This window comes from Tenebrio molitor, chromosome 3 (assembly GCF_963966145.1).
Source record: "Tenebrio molitor chromosome 3, icTenMoli1.1, whole genome shotgun sequence".
NCBI classification, from domain to species: Eukaryota; Metazoa; Arthropoda; class Insecta; order Coleoptera; family Tenebrionidae; genus Tenebrio; species Tenebrio molitor.
The window spans coordinates 456,257-473,389 of record NC_091048.1 but is presented as its reverse complement, the minus strand read 5'-3'; the positions used below and the strand labels follow the sequence as shown (position 1 = coordinate 473,389).

At 43.8% G+C, this 17,133-nt stretch overlaps 3 protein-coding genes across 3 annotated transcripts; 2 read left to right on the top strand and 1 right to left on the bottom strand.

Moving 5' to 3' along the window:
* Window positions 1-278: 278 nt before the first annotated feature.
* Window positions 279-10,092, top strand: l(3)80Fj (lethal (3) 80Fj). Its single transcript, XM_069040747.1, has 23 exons — window positions 279-432; window positions 512-614; window positions 666-861; window positions 911-1,097; window positions 1,524-1,932; window positions 1,983-2,359; window positions 2,408-3,253; window positions 3,314-3,492; window positions 3,544-3,754; window positions 3,802-4,375; window positions 4,502-4,781; window positions 4,837-5,041; window positions 5,095-5,328; window positions 5,387-6,245; window positions 6,302-7,076; window positions 7,141-7,795; window positions 7,847-8,474; window positions 8,539-8,768; window positions 8,820-9,013; window positions 9,065-9,276; window positions 9,325-9,578; window positions 9,629-9,853; window positions 9,946-10,092. Exons 1-23 carry the CDS (start codon window positions 418-420, stop codon window positions 10,072-10,074), a joined length of 7,977 nt encoding a protein of 2,658 aa, XP_068896848.1. The 5' UTR covers window positions 279-417; the 3' UTR covers window positions 10,075-10,092.
* Window positions 10,093-10,235: 143 nt separating this feature from the next.
* On the bottom strand, window positions 10,236-13,159 carry und (methionyl aminopeptidase und). The gene is made up of 4 exons (XM_069040766.1): window positions 12,975-13,159; window positions 10,863-11,675; window positions 10,639-10,813; window positions 10,236-10,575 (listed from the first exon to the last, which is right to left on the bottom strand). The coding sequence occupies exons 1-4, from the start codon at window positions 13,117-13,119 to the stop codon at window positions 10,323-10,325; spliced, it is 1,386 nt and encodes a 461-aa protein (XP_068896867.1). The 5' UTR covers window positions 13,120-13,159; the 3' UTR covers window positions 10,236-10,322.
* A 38-nt stretch (window positions 13,160-13,197) lies between these two features.
* Window positions 13,198-16,997, top strand: LOC138125443 (dihydrolipoyl dehydrogenase, mitochondrial). The gene is made up of 6 exons (XM_069040764.1): window positions 13,198-13,353; window positions 13,556-13,705; window positions 13,753-14,136; window positions 15,727-16,053; window positions 16,101-16,299; window positions 16,353-16,997. The coding sequence occupies exons 1-6, from the start codon at window positions 13,312-13,314 to the stop codon at window positions 16,772-16,774; spliced, it is 1,524 nt and encodes a 507-aa protein (XP_068896865.1). The 5' UTR covers window positions 13,198-13,311; the 3' UTR covers window positions 16,775-16,997.
* The last annotated feature ends 136 nt before the right edge of the window (window positions 16,998-17,133 follow it).

Here is a 17,133-nt window from a genome sequence, read left to right as displayed (position 1 = left end):
TGGTTTTCAAATGGCAATTCGTTCTTATCGTCGCTTTTATCACTCATCGCAGCTCCAACATAAACGTTCCCTTAGCTTCCGCAGCTGGGATTTACCACCCCACTCGTGTGACCACAGAACACCTCGTGTGACAGTTATGACACACAGTTCACAGAATTAATGATTTTGACAACAGTAAAAAATAAATCCTAAACCTAAAGCTTGCTTTACAATTAAATATCATTAATGTTACATTGATGACCAAAGTATTTCGGCCGCGTTTTGCGCGAAATTGTAGAATCCGCTTGACATAAACATAACCAAACCACAAAGACAGTACAGATTACAGAATATCATCTATCTATTCTATTCTGTCTGTGACATAACCTTAATTTCGGCACATTTCGGCTTGTCAACTGTCAAAATCAATTCGGAAAGATGGCAGATTCAGAGGTAAGAAGATTCTCACGTGTAACCCGATTTACAAAATATTAAGCAAAAAGCGTGACCTAATTAAATACTCTGATTACAGCTTGCAAAAGCGCTGAAAGATCTTCCGTATAGAGTACAAACTGCTAGCTTGAAACAACGGAAAGAGGTTATAGAAAGTGTCATAGATGTTTTACAAAATCCCGGTAAGTCTTAAACGTAGCATGTATCATATATCAATAAATAAATAATTCCAGCGTTAAATGATAGCATCATTAAGGGAATTTGTCGAGTGATACAATTAACATTACCCCGATATAGAGACAGTTCATCTCAACTGTTAGTAAGAAATTTGATTGTTGCTTTACTCGAAAAACATTCCGATTCTGCCATAAAATGTTTGTTGTTAATGCTTGTCGATATCGCGTCTCAACACAAAAATCTTGTTGTAACGTATGCGATTCAATTTTTTGTTTTCTGCTTTTATATTGACAAATTACAGGACCAACACCTGTCAAACAGGTCTTTATGCACTACATTGGTCATGTTTAGTTTTGACAGTAGGATGGAAAGTCAACCAAAGCACTCTTCAGAAACATATTTCACAACTAATCGAGATTCAAGCTCTACTTCTAACAACTGTTGTAGCTGCAGGAATTGAAAAGCGTTCTATTAAAGCGTTTAATCTAGTGAGTAATTTAAGATGATTTTACTGTAGCAGAGGTCCTTTAGTTAAAAGGAAGATGTGAAAAAAGATGTAACAATTTTTGTACTGGAAAAATATAAATAAGCTGATGGTGGCTTAACTGAATGAAATGATGAAAGATATGAGATTCATATTAAATTTTATTGCGTAATCAGCATGCATTTACAACTGTTTTTTTTTTTGTCGCAAAAGTGCGAAAACGCTTTTTATCATTAAATATAGGTGGAGAATCTCACCAATTAAAACTGAAAATAGGCAATACGTTATTCTGCCAAGGTGGAAAATTTATGCTTTTCTGGTACGCCGACGATTCTTGGGTTTCTGCTTGTTATTTAAAATCTGACTGGGACCTGTGTAGACAGTTAAAGATACAAAAATTATCACAGTGGTTTGAAATGAAAATTTTTAGTTAAATAATTCGTGGAATTCCGTGGGTGAAAGCGAAAAATTGTATTTGGAAACCTTGAAAGGATTAGAACAAACCCAGTACGTGGTAGTCTTGGCCGCTTCTTTAGCAAAGCGACTAACTAGCATCAACAAAGCCAACTTGTTGGACGACTACCTGGAGTCGCTGTTGGAAACTTTCATAAAAAAATTTGTCAGTTGCAAAACAAGACCTTTGCCAAACGTCATCATCGCGAGTTATCCGTTATTGAAGCAGGTAAATCACGACTTGTTCAAGAAAAATTTGTGGCCTTCTCTGCAAAAGGCGATGCTAAGGAACCCCGAAATAATTCTAGAATGTGTCGGTCTCGTAATATCCGGTCTGAATCTAGATTTAAGCGTTTACGCTACCGAAGTTGGGAACAGTTTAATCGGTACGACATTTGACAACTCCTCATCACAATTTTCACTTTGTCGTTTTCAGCAAATTTGTATTCGAAAGACGATCAAGCGCGAAATGACGCGGCCGACGCTTGTAAACGTCTCTCGGAACAAATTCGAGATGCTAATGCTATCAAAGAACTGTTAAAAAAAACTTTCGCCGTATTCCACGGGTCCGAGGGCAAGCTCACTGTTGTCGACCATAAAATTAGCGTCCTGCAAGCGGCCGGCAATTTCAGTTACAACAACGTGTCAGAAGAACATCTGCAGGAATTAATAGCGAACGCGGCAGACTATTTCATAAAGATATTGGAAATAGAGGTGCACGAAAAAACTTTGTGTCACGCCCTCGACATGTTTTCTTTGTGGGGTTCCAAATTTACAGACAACGTGCCCAGCAAAGTGATCGACACGTTCAAGGTACACCGTTCGAATATGTGGAATAGTTTTTTTCAGAATAATTTTTAGAACGGCATGGGATTGAAAACTTCCACGCCTCTGGTCAGGACTACGTATATCAAGTGCATGTTGAGCTGCTTCAATTCAAAAACCATCGCTCAAGGTTCGGTTTTGATACCGGTTCTGTTAAAAGCGGTCGACAGAGCCGCGGCTCAGCCCTCGCAGTGTCTCTCGGTGACCGAAGGACTCTGCGCCACCTGCCTGCTCCTGAAGCTGGTCTCGGTCGTGGGAGAAAAAGAGAACAACTTTCAGATCTTGTGGAGCGCCCTCCTGGACATGGACAAACAAATCTTCGTCTCCGAGAAATTCCTCTCGATAACGGGAGATGACGGTCTCATCTACGTCATGCAGCTGTGCGAGAAACTCTTGATAGAGCATTCCGACAAGCTCAACGGGAAAAATTCGCCACTCCACAGAGCGGTCTTGCACTGCGTCATCTTCGGCTCGGCCAAAGTCCGGCGGAAGTGTCTGACGATTCTTAGGCGCATGGTGGGCGACTCCTCAAGGGCAGCACTGGCCCGCGCCTTTTTGAAAGAACTGCGGATTTTCCTGGAAACATCGAAGGTCCAGAACAGGATCGACAAAGAACAAGGAGATAATAGTGCTGAAGTTTCTCCGCATGCTTTAGTCGAATGCATCACTTCGTTGTGCTCGTCGACCGATTTGCCTCCAGAAGACGTGCAGTTGCTGGCTTTGGACGCTTTTCTTCCGACGCATCATCCGTCTGTCATGGCAGTGGCGCCAGACCTGTGGGTCAAGGTGATCAAGCATTTGAATGTCAAACCGAAGAATCTGATAACTCAACAGGCGGATTTTTTCAAGAAGGTGTTGGTCCAGGAATACGTCACCTCTCCGGTGAGGGTTTCGTGTCAAAAATTAATTTTTTTCCTTCATTTCTCAAATGAACATTTTTAGACAAACGAAAACGCATTGGCCACGACTGTCTCTTTAAACGCGGAGATCATTTTGCCATCCCTAATCCAAACAATTGCCACTCACTTGCAAGATCCCCGAATATGTCAAGTGTCTAAAGACGATTATTTCACTTTTCTAACACCAGAAGGCGAGCTTTACGACAAAACTGTAGTTCCAGGGTACTAATTCGGTTAAGTGAAAACGCAGTTAATCAAATGTTGATGTTGCAGAGATGACAGCAATGAAACGATGAATCTGAAACGCGAGAGTAAAGTTTACAGTTACAAAGAACAACTGGAAGAGTTGCAGTTGCGTCGAGAACTCGAAGAAAAGAAGAAAAAAGACGGTAAGACTAAGCCGCCACGGTTCACACCCAAGCAGCTAGAAGCCATCAAAAATCAGAAGACGAAGGAACAGGCCATCAGATCGCGACTGACGATTGTAAGTTTACAGTTTGCTTGTGACCCGTGTCTGATCGACTCTTTCAGCTGAACACGTCGATCATCAATTGCGTGTCGATGATCAGAGCCGCAGCAAAAGGCAACTCTTTGCAGTTGTCTTTGTATTTCAAAGACTTGTTGCCGTACATTTTGAGCGGTCTCCAGTCGCCTTTGGCGGCTCCATATCTGTCGAAACTCTTTACGGACCTTCGAAGTGCGGTCTTCACTCAGCAGTCGGAAACTCTGGGCGAGTTGATTGCTTTCGTCACGCTGAGGTTGTCGAAGCCGCAGTGCGATTTGGATGCCAACTGGGAGGCCGAAAATTTGAACAAGGCGATGGTCCGCACCGTGTCCCTGATCCACGAGAGAACGGTCTCGAAGAAGTCCGAAGAAAATCAGACTTGCTTCACTGTACCGGCGTTTTGTTACACTTTCGTATTGCTGAAGTCGAGTTTGTTGTCTAATTATGCGAGAAATCACGACGAGTTGGTCCACGACGGTCTCCAGATCATCTCCGAGCATGCCAAGTTGAGGGCGAACGAACAGAACGGCGTCAACGACGTCTACGATCCTCAGTATCTGCCGATCAAGCAGATGTTTGAGCTTCTCGTCGAAATCATAAGTGAGTGCACGATCACGTAAATGACAAAGAAGGAAATACAAAATCTTGACGAAGCGCGTTGCGATAACTTTCTTTATTTATTTTCAGTGTGTCTTTACAAACCTGTAGATTATCGATTATTTTAAGGTAGTACAACCGGGCGCGTCCAGTCACAAGCCGAGGCGTGTCTGTTGGACGTCGCCACTTGTGCCAGTGGCGACCCCGGATGTGCCAAAGCGTCCATCAACGAGATCGAGGTTTTATTGGGAGGCTTACAGAATCCTGCTGTCGTGGTCAGAGACGCGGCTTTGCGCAGTCTCACAATAGTGGTGTCTTCGTTGCCGAGCTACGAAACTGATTACGACTACGCTAAAGAAGTGAGCAAAAGAATTTGGATCGCAAAGTTCGACGAAAACGAAGACAACAGGTTAATTGCTTCTTGTGTAGTCGATTGTTTTTCCTTTTATCTGACGTTTTCTCAGAGTGTTGGCCGATAGATTGTGGGAATTAGCACAGTTAGATTTTCCGGTTTACCTGAGCGAAGAACTGATGTCTGACATCGAGCATCCGGTCGAGTGTGTCCAGTCGGCTGCATCTAGAGCTCTGGCCGCCCTGTTGGAGAATAACAAGGAACAAGTACAAGAGACGTTGGATAAACTGTTGAAGCTGTACAGTGCAAGGTTGCAGGTGAGGATGCGGTACAATTGGGGTTGAGTAAATGTGAAATGACGTAACCGTAGATGATACCGGCGAAGCTCGACGAATTTGGCCGTGAACTGGAGAAACCCATCGACACTTGGTTCCCTAGACGCGGTGTAGCTCTGGCTCTGGCTCAGCTGGCTCCTTTAATCACTCCCGACTTGATCGGCGATCTGGTACAGTTTTTCGTCTCCACCTCTCTGAGTGATCGCAACGAACAAGTGCGGAAGGAAATGTTGAACGCCGCTTTAAAAATTGTCGATCTACACGGAAAAGTAGGTCTCGAGTCCGTGAGGAACGTAGTGACGTTATTGTTTGTTTTTTTTTTTGTAGGAAACCGTCAGCACTTTATGGCCTGTTTTCGACAATTTCATGGGAAAATCTACAAAATCGGCCCATTTAGACGCCGTCAAGCAGGCCGTTGTGATTTTGATGGGTTCGTTGGCGCGTCATTTGGACAAAGACGACGAGAGAATCAAACCGATCGTACTGAGATTGATCCAGGCTCTGTCGACGCCTTCTCAGACCGTGCAAGAAGCCGTCGGCAATTGTTTGCCTCCTTTGATCCCGTCGGTCAAAGAGGAAGCTCCCGGATACATCAATAAACTTCTCCATCAACTGTTGAAAGGCGACAAATACGGCGAACGTAAAGGCGCAGCTTACGGTCTCGCGGGCATAGTTAAGGGAATGGGAATTCTGGCTTTGAAACAGCACGACGTGATGACCAAACTTACGGAGGCCATCCAAGATAAGAAGAACTACAAACACAGAGAGGGCGCTCTTTTTGCCTTCGAGATGCTCTTCCACATGTTAGGAAAGCTGTTCGAACCTTACATCATCCACGTCCTGCCGCATCTGCTCCAGTGTTTCGGTGACACGAGTCAGTACGTTCGTACGGCGGCCGACGATACGGCCAAAGTTGTGATGAGTAAATTGTCGGGGCACGGGGTCAAGTTGGTGTTACCATCGTTGTTGGACGCTTTAGAACAAGACTCTTGGCGGACCAAGACTGGATCGGTTGAACTGTTGGGTGCTATGGCGTACTGCGCCCCCAAACAGTTGTCATCCTGTCTGCCGAGTATCGTTCCCAAATTGATCGAAGTGTTGAGTGACTCGCACATGAAAGTGCAAGAAGCGGGAGCAGCCGCTTTGAAGGTTATCGGTTCGGTCATCCGCAACCCGGAAATTCAAGGTAATAAAAAAAAGCAACCGATTTTTGTTATATCCGATTGTTACATTTTTCCGCAGCCATCGTTCCCGTACTGCTGAAGGCTCTCCAAGATCCCTCCAACAAAACTTCCATCTGTCTTCAAACTCTCCTCGACACCCAGTTCGTCCATTTCATCGACGCGCCTTCTCTGGCTCTGATCATGCCGGTGGTTCAGCGCGCTTTCATGGATAGGTCGACGGAAACGCGCAAGATGGCTGCTCAAATCATCGGCAACATGTATTCCCTCACGGATCAGAAAGATCTCTTTCCCTACTTGCCGACCATCATTCCCGGTTTGAAAACTTCGCTTCTCGATCCCGTTCCGGAAGTGCGCAGCGTCAGCGCCAGGGCTCTGGGGGCGATGGTCAGAGGCATGGGAGAGTCCAGTTTCGAGGATTTGTTGCCGTGGTTGATGCAAACGTTGACTTCGGAGAGTAGTTCGGTGGATCGATCGGGGGCCGCTCAGGGTTTGTCCGAAGTGGTCGGAGGGTTGGGAGTTGAGAAACTGCACAAACTGATGCCGGAGATCATAGCTACGGCGGAGAGGGCAGACATCGCGCCTCACGTCAAGGACGGATACATCATGATGTTCATTTATATGCCGGTGGTTTTCACCAACGATTTCACGATTTACATAGGGCAGATCATTAACCCCATTCTCAAAGCTTTGGCCGACGAGAACGAGTACGTGAGGGACACCGCGCTGAAGGCGGGCCAAAGGATAGTCACGTTGTACGCAGATTCGGCTATTCAGTTGCTGTTGCCCGAGCTGGAGGCGGGATTATTCGACGAGAACTGGAGGATTCGATACAGGTAATTGAAGCATTCGTTTTTCCCGTAAATCACTACACACTACTGCTTTTTTGTTTTCTTTTAGTTCCGTACAACTTCTCGGAGATTTGTTGTATCGCATATCCGGAGTGACCGGAAAGATGAGCACGGAAACTGCAAGCGAAGACGACAATTTCGGCACGGAACAATCGCACCATGCCATAATAAAATCTTTGGGGGCCGAAAGACGCAATCGGGTCTTGGCCGGCTTGTACATGGGACGCTCGGACGTAGCCCTGATGGTCAGACAGGCGGCTCTGCACGTGTGGAAAGTCGTCGTGACTAATACTCCCAGAACTCTGAGGGAGATATTGCCGACTTTGTTCGGCCTGTTGCTGGGTTGTTTGGCCAGCGACAGTTACGACAAGCGACAGGTCGCCGCGAGAACTCTCGGCGATCTTGTCAGAAAGTTGGGAGAGAGGGTGTTGCCCGAGATCATACCAATTTTGGAAAGGGGTTTGCAGTCAGACCAAGCCGATCAAAGGCAAGGCGTCTGTATAGGGTTGTCGGAAATCATGGCGTCGACGTCTAAAGAGATGGTGTTGACTTTTGTGAATTCGTTGGTACCTACGGTGCGGAAGGCGCTGTGCGATCCCCTACCGGAGGTGAGGCAAGCCGCGGCGAAGACTTTCGACAGTTTGCATTCGACTGTGGGGGCGAGAGCTCTGGACGACATCCTACCCACGATGCTCAGTCAACTGGTGAGTCACCAAAACAATACCGATCCGCTCAAGTTACATTTTCTTTTTCAGAACGACAAAGACTCGGAAGTAGTCGAGTGGACTTTGGACGGGTTGCGCCAAGTGATGGCGATAAAATCTCGCGTCGTTCTCCCCTATTTAGTTCCTCAACTGACCGCTCCCCCCGCCAACACCAAAGCCCTTTCGATCTTGGCCTCGGTGGCTGGAGAAGCTCTCAACAAGTACTTACCTCGCATCCTTCCGGCTCTGCAAACGGCTTTGGCGACGTCCCGCGGCACTTCCGACGAAGCGCAGCAACTCGAGTACTGTCAAGCCGTCGTCCTGTCTGTCGTCGACGAGGTTGGCATCAGGACGATCATCGATACGATGTTGGAGAACACCCGGAACGACAACGCCGATCAGAGGAGGGCCGCCGCGACACTTCTTTGCGGTTTCTGTGCTAATAGCAAGGCCCAGTACACGGCTCATGTGCCTCAGTTGCTCAGAGGTTTGATACATTTGTGTACGGACGACGACAAGGACGTGTTGCAGATGTCGTGGGAGGCGTTGAATGCCGTCACCAAGACTCTGGATGCCAAACTGCAGGCCACTTACGTGTCCGACGTGAGGCAAGCGGTGAGGTATGCCATGTCCGACATGAAGGGAGCGCAGTTGTTGCCCGGGTTTTGTTTACCGAAAGGTGAATGCGTGATTATGTTTATTATATCTTTTTTAATGCAAATGTGAAAATTTACATCCGACAGGGATAGCACCTATTTTACCGATCTTTCGAGAGTCCATACTCAACGGTGACGGTGACGAGAAAGAAACAGCCGCTCAAGGTTTGGGCGAGGTGATCAGGGTGACCAGCGCACCAGCCCTCCAACCTAGCGTCGTCGCTATAACTGGTCCTTTGATCAGAATTCTGGGTGACAGGTTCAGTGCCAACGTTAAAACAGCCGTTCTAGAAACTCTGGCGATCTTGTTGGCCAAAGTATTTATTAACCACCTGTTTTAACAACTTGTACGCACCACTGAGTTACAGGTGGGAGTTATGTTGAAGCAGTTCCTGCCGCAACTGCAGACTACTTTCGTCAAGGCGTTGAACGATCCCAATCGAGTGGTCCGATTAAAATCGGCCGCGGCTTTGAGCCATCTGATCGTTATCCACCAGAGGGCGGACCCCCTCTTTATGGAATTGCACAACACCATCAAAAATACAGACGATTCGGCGATCAGGTACGCCCACGGTATACATATTTCTATTTTTATTGCGCAATTGTACTGCAGAGAGACCACATTGCATGCCCTGAGAGGAATTATAACGCCAGCAGGAGACAAAATGTCGGACGCTGTTAAAAAACAAATTCATCAGAGTCTGTTGTCTTTGTTGGGCTATCAGGAAGACGTTACGAGAAATTGCGCCGCCGGATGTTTGGGTGCCATCTGTCGGTGGCTGCCCCCGGAACAGTTGGACGCAACTCTTCTGGAAAATCTCTTGTGTAAGTTAAACATCCGAGCGTGTACGCCTCGTAATGACGCACGTGCAGGTGACGATTCGCAAACCGACTGGATGTTGAGACAAGGGCGGGGTGCTGCTCTCTCTGTGGCATTGAAAGAGTCCCCTTCAAGTGTGTGGCAAGAACGGTACAAAGTAAGACTGATTCAGACGATTTTGAGCCAGCTTTCGGCCGACAGGGTCTTTATAACTCAAACTGCTGTCCGCTCGTGCGGTTACTTATTGCAGTATTTGATGATGAATGAGGAAACTTTGCCCACCGGCCTGTTGGGACCTTTCGTCAGGGTTGGTCGCCATGTTTGTCGATATAATTTTTTTTACGCGACAATTTTTAGACGATGAACAATAATAATAACGACGTGAAACAGCTTCTGGCGAGAGTCTGTATACATTTAGCGAAGACCGTACCTCAGGAAAAGATGTCGCCGGATCTGTTGAAGCTCTTGCTACCCACTTTGGTGAACGGGACGAAGGAAAAGAACGGTTACGTCAAGGCCAATTCGGAGATTGCGTTGATCGCGGTCCTCAGACTGAAAGATGGAGATGATGTCATGCAACAGGTGAGCAACTAACCGAGTCAGAGAGTAGGTTCTCGGTGATTTTTTCGCTTGTTCGATAATAGGAAGTTGTTGATCTGGTCGAGTTTTTGCAGAGATGCCTCAATATCTTGGACGTGGGCGCCAGAGAGTCCCTCTCCGACGTCGTCAGCAAAGTCTTGAGGAAAATAATGTCGCAAACCGAGGGTAAGGAAGAAGAGCTCGACGACACGCTATTGACTTGATCATTAGGGTCACGCACCGGAGCAATCACATTCGATTGTTGTGTCCCTGCGTTTCTGATACTTTTAAGTGTTCCTCAAAGGTTTACTTTCGGTTTCGTTTTATTCCTATTAAGTTTTAATGACGATTTTGTAAATTTTCTTTTACATAATAATAACCGCAATCAAATTGACAAAAAATCGTTTTATTTACAATTCAATGTAAACAAATTCAAAAACATTTACAAAAGAGAAAAAGTCGAAAACACAAACTAATAATCGTCGCCACGCGAAACCACTTCTTTGCAAGTCGGACGTAGCATGATGGTGTGTTCGAATTGGGCCGTGTAGCATCCTTTGATGTCGCACAAGGGAGGATAAGCATCGACCACGCCTTTGTCGCACAGATCCTTCAGGGCCATTTGGTACTTGGTGGCGCCGGCGCGATCCAGCCAGCGCTTGCAGAAAGCCAAAGTGCCGAAGTTCTTGTTGATGATGTTGAGAAGCGTCTTCGATGATTGCAACCTTCAACAAGAAACGATCGATTTTAGGATTGTTTCAAACTGAACAGTTACGATAAATATTCACCGTAAGGGAACGTAAGAGCTCTCGAAATTTTTCATGTAATGGGAACAGTCCATGTCGTCGTGAACCACTCCACGACCGGTCGACCCGAAAGTTTCGATGGCGTAAAATTCATTCTCTTCCATTACCGTGGCCTCTCCTCCTTTGACGATTGGTACAGTTTTTCCCGCGTGTATTCCTACGACAAGGACCGATCATCACCTACATTTTCACGTCGTCCGACTTACTGTATGGAGAAATTGAATGCCCGTTAAGATTCCGAATCGACTTGATGGGATAAGTCTTTCCGTCCAGTTCCAGTTCGTATGACTCCATCACCTCTTGAATGGCAGACCCTATTTCGCACAGCTGAACGTCAATCCCTGCAGCTCTGATCCCGGTATTGGTCGCATCTCTCACGGCCTCTACTAGCTTGTCGTATTTCGGATTGAAGGTGTGAGTGAAGGCGCAGTCGATGATCCTGCCATTAATGTGAGTACCAAAATCGATTTTGACCACGTCGTCGTACTCCAAGACCGTCGGATCGCCGGCGTTGGGTGTGTAATGTGCGGCGCAATGATTCCTCGAACATCCTGTAGGAAATGCCAATCCTGCTTTCAATCCGTTCTCGGCGATCAATTTCCGAGCCGTATTCTCGAGTTCCTCGCAGATTTGTATCATTGTCATTCCCGGTTTGATCCACTTCTGGATGTACTGACGGGTTTGGCGGTGCGCTTCTGCGGCTAGTCGAACCTCATTGTAGATGTCATTGTGCATCCGATCTAGGGCGCGTTTCTCTTCGGAGGTGGAGCGATCCTTGGCGGTTCGATCATCTTGTTTCGTGGGATACTCTTGGACTTCCCCGATCGGAAATACTTGGTCGGGGAACAATTCCACAATGGGAATCGAAGGAGGATCGGTTTGGACGATTTTGCCGCCGCCTTTTTTACGATTACGTTTTTTCTTCTTTTTCTCGCCGTCAGCCTCCGGGACGTTGTCGGCGAGTTCTTCCTTGACATCTTCGACGGTACGTTCAACTTCCTCTTCGTTATTTTCCACGGCTAAAGTTGCAGAATAAAGACAATGGAATGGGTACGGATTTCAAAAACCTAACTTGGACGGTTTATCGATTGTTCTTTGCGACCATCCAATATTTTTATTCGTCATTTCGAAAGTTTATCATCACAAAGGCATATTGCATCAAAATCACATTTAAAAAAATTACTCCAAAACGCTCCATAAATGGTCACTATAATTATTAAGGGGTAGATTCACGAAACTCAGATAGTTTGCAAATCGTTAAGGAAACGGCAAATACAATGCTTCAACAATATCAGTTGTCATGGTTTTAAATTTGCAATGTCTTATAACTAGAGTCTTGCAGTTTCGTGAATAACCCCCTTAGAATAGTTATTTTTGTATTAAGGGCGTGAAGGAGGCGATTTTGGCCCGCGGTGGAATTATAAGCACGAGGTCCGAAGGGGCGAGGGATTATAAAACGCCAAAGGGCCAAAATCGCCGTTCACGCCCGAAATGCAAACATTATTTTTTGTGAAATCATAAATCATTTAAATCCACCTTAAAACTTTAAAAAAATTAATGACATAATTCGTTTTCAAAAATCAAGAGTTATGTTGTTGGTTGCCAATGTGATGCAACAAATAAAATAGCTATTAAAATTAATTATTGTTCTTATGTTCTTTTAGGCCTTAGCCTCGGCCTTAGCCCACAAAAGGCATTATTTATGCTTGCAAATTACTGTATAGTGTTTTTATCTTCCTAAGGAATTTTGGCTTAAGTCATAAATAAACCGAACAAAGACCCTACTTTTTTATTGTGATATTGTACCTGTCAATCACTAGCCGGCCTCGGAGAAAAAAATTACCTGGGGTATATAGTACTCAAAATATTTGTCGGAGACCCTCTAGTGATTGACAGGCACAATATGACAATAAATTTCTTTAAGTAGGGTCTTTGTTCGGTTTATTTAGGGTTTAAGTCAGAATTCCTTAGGAAGTTACAAGCACTATATAAATGACTTATTTTGATACGATTTTACAAAAAGTATATTTCTTTTAATTTCCAAGTTTTGCGTCACGATGGTGATGCACTTCCTCGCTACAAACTATCTTTCTTTTTATTTTCATCAAATTGACCAAATTTAGGTTAGGTTCGTGGCCAGTACTCTTGTCTCGAGTTGCACAAACACTAGCAACGGATGCTAAAGAAACTGTATAGAACATTATTATCAATTGTGATAATATCCAAAATGATTGAGTTTTTGTTGATTTGTAAATGATAAATGTCCTCGGAAACGCTAGGAGGTCGTACAATCACAAGATCTTTGAAACATCACTTACCAGTTTTTTTCTTCTTCTTCTTTTTTCTTTTCTTCTTACCGGCTTCACTGGAATGATTTTCGGCACCTACATCTTCCACATCATTTTCGTTTTCGTTTTCATCCTCATTATCCTGGGGATTTATCTCCGTCTTTAGGGCCGCCATTTTCCACAACAAAACAGTCAACTCGTACGCTTGCGTCAATTTCGTCGACCAATCACATTCGAGGTTCGCAGAGGGCGCTGTAGCTTGACATTGCTATGATTGCTATTAACTTTTGACAGCTAGTCGCGGTCGCAAGGGGTCAGTTACGATCAGCTGTCATTCTATACTTTTAATAAAATTAACCAACAGAAAATGCAATCGGCGATTCGGAATGTTGTCTCCTCCTCAATTAAAGTGAGTTTTTATAGTCTATTTAGGTTATCGGTACTTTTTGGTTTAATTTTCTGGGACGAAGTTTTACGTAATATCATAACCTCAAATTCATTTCTTCGTTAAGGTATTCTAAATTATTATACAGTTTACGTAATTAATATCGCAGTGTTGCGAATTCGATGTCGAAGGTCATCCGATAATATCATGTATGTCACATTTCCAGCCTTCAAATTTGATAAGATGTAACAAGGGAGTCTTGACTGTTTTCCATCATCGTCGATATTCTACAACACATGACGCCGATCTGGTCGTGATCGGATCCGGTCCTGGAGGCTACGTCGCTGCCATCAAAGCTGCCCAACTTGGATTGAAAGTGAGTTTTTTTCTCTACTTGAATGCCATAAAAAAGGTAAATTTTAGACAGTATGTGTAGAAAAAGACCCAACACTCGGTGGTACCTGCTTGAACGTAGGTTGCATTCCATCGAAGGCCCTCCTAAACAACTCTCATTTCTACCACATGGCCCACTCAGGTGATTTGGCAGAAAGAGGAATCAGCATTGAAAATGTTAAACTTGACTTGAACAAATTCATGGGGCAGAAACAGAATGCTGTTAAAGCCTTGACAGGTGGGATAGCGCAGCTTTTTAAAAAGAATAAAGTCACGCTGATCAGTGGCCACGGAAAAATTACTGGTGTCAATCAAGTAACAGCTTTAAAAACTGATGGCTCTTCAGAAGTTGTCAACACCAAAAACATCCTAATCGCGACAGGATCAGAAGTTACTCCATTTCCAGGAATCGACGTAAGTTACAAGATTAAACCAAATATGAATTGTATGTTTATTTTTTTTCTGAATGAATTGTTTTATTGAACAAATTTTATGCTCACGTGACCGAGATTTTTTTTTTAAATTGTTTTTGGGTGGGCGATTTTGGAATAGAATAGTTTATTCTTCAATAAATGAAAAAATCGAAAATGTGGTTAAACATTTTAAATTCATAGAGTCCAATTTAGCTTAATTTCATCCCGAACGAGACGCTTCTGGAAACTTTAATAAATTGAAACAAGAATAGCCGCAAAAACGCTTTACAAACCGAGAGTCACAAAACCTTACTATGAATGAAACAGCCGAAAAACACTTTAATTATTATATAGAGCCGCAAAAACGTGTAAGAATACTATGAATGAAAATGCGGTACTAGCACCCGTGATAACAAAACTTTTTACACCTTTTTTTGCGTTGCACTCTTTGACTTTTTAATCTTACTATTCTATACGCTTGCCAGATATCGTTTTCTGATGGTTTTCTGACGACTGCCGCGCCGTCCCGCGGAAGCAGCGCGCAGCTTTCAGTTGGTGTGTTCAAAATTCCGCCTGTCCTGACGTGTAATATCACTCATTAAAACAGGAAATGTTTTGGATATGGATTGTCAATCTCAAGGTTGCTTAAAACTTATGATTGAACTGTACATTAGTGAGATCTGTCATAAATTCCAGTAACCTTATTGGCGCGTTTAGTTACTTTTGCTGGTAGTGCCAACTTAACGATAAGTCCCCAATCCACATCCATAACCACAGATAACGTTCCAGCTATTCCATTTACTTAACGACAAGCAGTTTTATTTGACTAATTTTACTCTTCAAAGTTGAAGTTAATGAATGTAAATAATTTGACAAAAAATGGAAATATTTTTTTCCCCGTTGAGATAGTTGAAAAGACGATAAATTAGAATTTTATAATCTATCCAAATTTGCAAAAAAAGAATGGGAGGTTTTTAAAATGGCCATGAGGGCATTGCACGGAATAAGACGGAAAAATGAAAATTATCGAAAGATAATGTTTATTAAAAAAAAAAAAATAGAAAAGAAAATATTTCCATTATTCCATATTTCTACTGCCTTCTGTGTATAAAATTCTCCCCGCTTCTCTAACAGGCGCAGAAAAATAAACTTAACGAATGCATGCCATTACATATAGTATAACAAAACCGTTATGGATTAGAACGGAACAAGGTGTTATGAACAGGAAAAACGTTTAAAATTCAACCAAAAATATTTTGAATGATCGAGTAAAATCAGTAGCGCAAAAAATAGTATCGATACTCGTTCGTTATGTGCATATAACTAGCAGATCTCGAAGATTGGAAAACCCGATCCTTTGGTTCTCATTTCTCCAACTTTTTTTTCATTCTGTGATGAAACATTTAACCGATCTGGTAGTGTATGATTTTGTAATAGATGTTCAGAAAATAAGGTCTTGTTGGCTCACGGTAATTATCTAATTATATGGTACCGACAAAAATAATAGTTCACAAGTTGAAACTTCCGGACTGTACTGGGATTTTGTTTCATTGAAAATTTTGCTAATGTTGCGCTTTTTCAAACAACCCAGATCGACGAAGAACAAATCGTGTCGTCGACTGGAGCTTTGTCGTTGAAAGAAGTACCAAAAAGGATGGTCGTGATAGGAGCTGGGGTAATCGGGTTGGAATTGGGTTCCGTGTGGTCAAGATTGGGCGCAGAAGTGACCGCAGTCGAATTCTTAACTACGATTGGGGGCGTCGGCATCGACGGCGAAGTGGCAAAAACGTTCCAGAAAATATTGACCAAACAAGGCTTGAAGTTCAAACTGGGCACTAAAGTGACCGGGGCTCAGAAATCAGGAGGTCTCGTGAAGGTCAGCATTGAAGATGCGAAAAATCCAGACAAAAAAGAAGAGGTGCGTATGGTGTACGTCTGTTGAACCAGATTCATTTGAAATTTTAGCTGGAGTGCGAGGTGTTGTTGGTCTGTGTGGGGCGCAGACCGTACACTCACAACCTGGGCCTCGAGGAAATGGGCATCGAGAGAGATCAAAGGGGTCGAATTCCGGTAAATTCCCACTTTCAAACAGTTATTCCGAATATTCACGCCATCGGTGATTGCATTCACGGTCCGATGTTGGCGCACAAAGCAGAAGATGAGGGTACGGGGTGGCGTTGCGAACGCAGCATTTTGATTAACATTAAATTTTCACAGGTATCGTTTGCGTCGAGGGTATTAAAGGTGGGCCGGTCCACATCGACTACAATTGTGTACCGTCAGTCATTTACACTCACCCCGAAGTTGGTTGGGTCGGTCGAACGGAAGAGGATCTGAAGAGTGAAGGAGTAAGCTATAAAGTCGGAAAGTTTCCCTTCATGGCCAATTCTAGAGCAAAAACCAACAACGAAACTGACGGTTTCGTGAAAGTTTTAGCCGATAAAGCTACGGATCGCATTTTGGGAACGCACATAATCGGACCCAGCGCCGGTGAACTCATCAACGAAGCCGTGTTAGCTCAAGAGTATGGAGCTTCAAGTGAAGACGTTGCGAGAGTATGTCACGCCCATCCTACTTGCGCCGAAGCCCTGAGAGAGGCCAATCTAGCTTCGTATTTCGGAAAGGCCATTAATTTTTAATTTCACTTAAAGTTCTCTGCCAATTTGTTTCATGTAAATATTCACTGCAGGTGATTAAGGAAAATACCGAACGAAAAGTAATAATCTTGATTTTATTTATATAATGTTTTTCGTTGAATTTATCGCACCAGTCAAAAATTGTGTTAATATTGTTATCAAATTGTTCTTGTCATCGTTCTAATGAACTACAATAAGTTTTATTAAATAAAACTAATTCCGTAAATAGGTTTTTTCCCTAAATTTACGACACCTTGAGTGTGGTTAATGTTACGTCTACAAAAGTAAAAAAAAATGTAATGGTTTTTATTACAATTTTGTTACAATTACACTTTTTATTCCACCGAATGTGCCACGCTACA

Bases quoted from the DNA above. Each gene is read 5' to 3' on its own strand.
- LOC138125443 (XM_069040764.1), top strand. From the start codon at position 13,312: ATGCAATCGGCGATTCGGAATGTTGTCTCCTCCTCAATTAAA. The intron at 13,354-13,555 runs GTGAGTTTTTAT...TCACATTTCCAG, and splicing joins TTGTCTCCTCCTCAATTAAA to CCTTCAAATTTGATAAGATG. The intron at 13,706-13,752 runs GTGAGTTTTTTT...GGTAAATTTTAG, and splicing joins CTGCCCAACTTGGATTGAAA to ACAGTATGTGTAGAAAAAGA.
- und (XM_069040766.1), bottom strand. From the start codon at position 13,119: ATGGCGGCCCTAAAGACGGAGATAAATCCCCAGGATAATGAGGATGAA. The intron at 11,676-12,974 runs GTAAGTGATGTT...CTGCAACTTTAG, and splicing joins GAAGAAGAAGAAAAAAACTG to CCGTGGAAAATAACGAAGAG. The intron at 10,576-10,638 runs GTGAATATTTAT...TTCTTGTTGAAG, and splicing joins AGCTCTTACGTTCCCTTACG to GTTGCAATCATCGAAGACGC.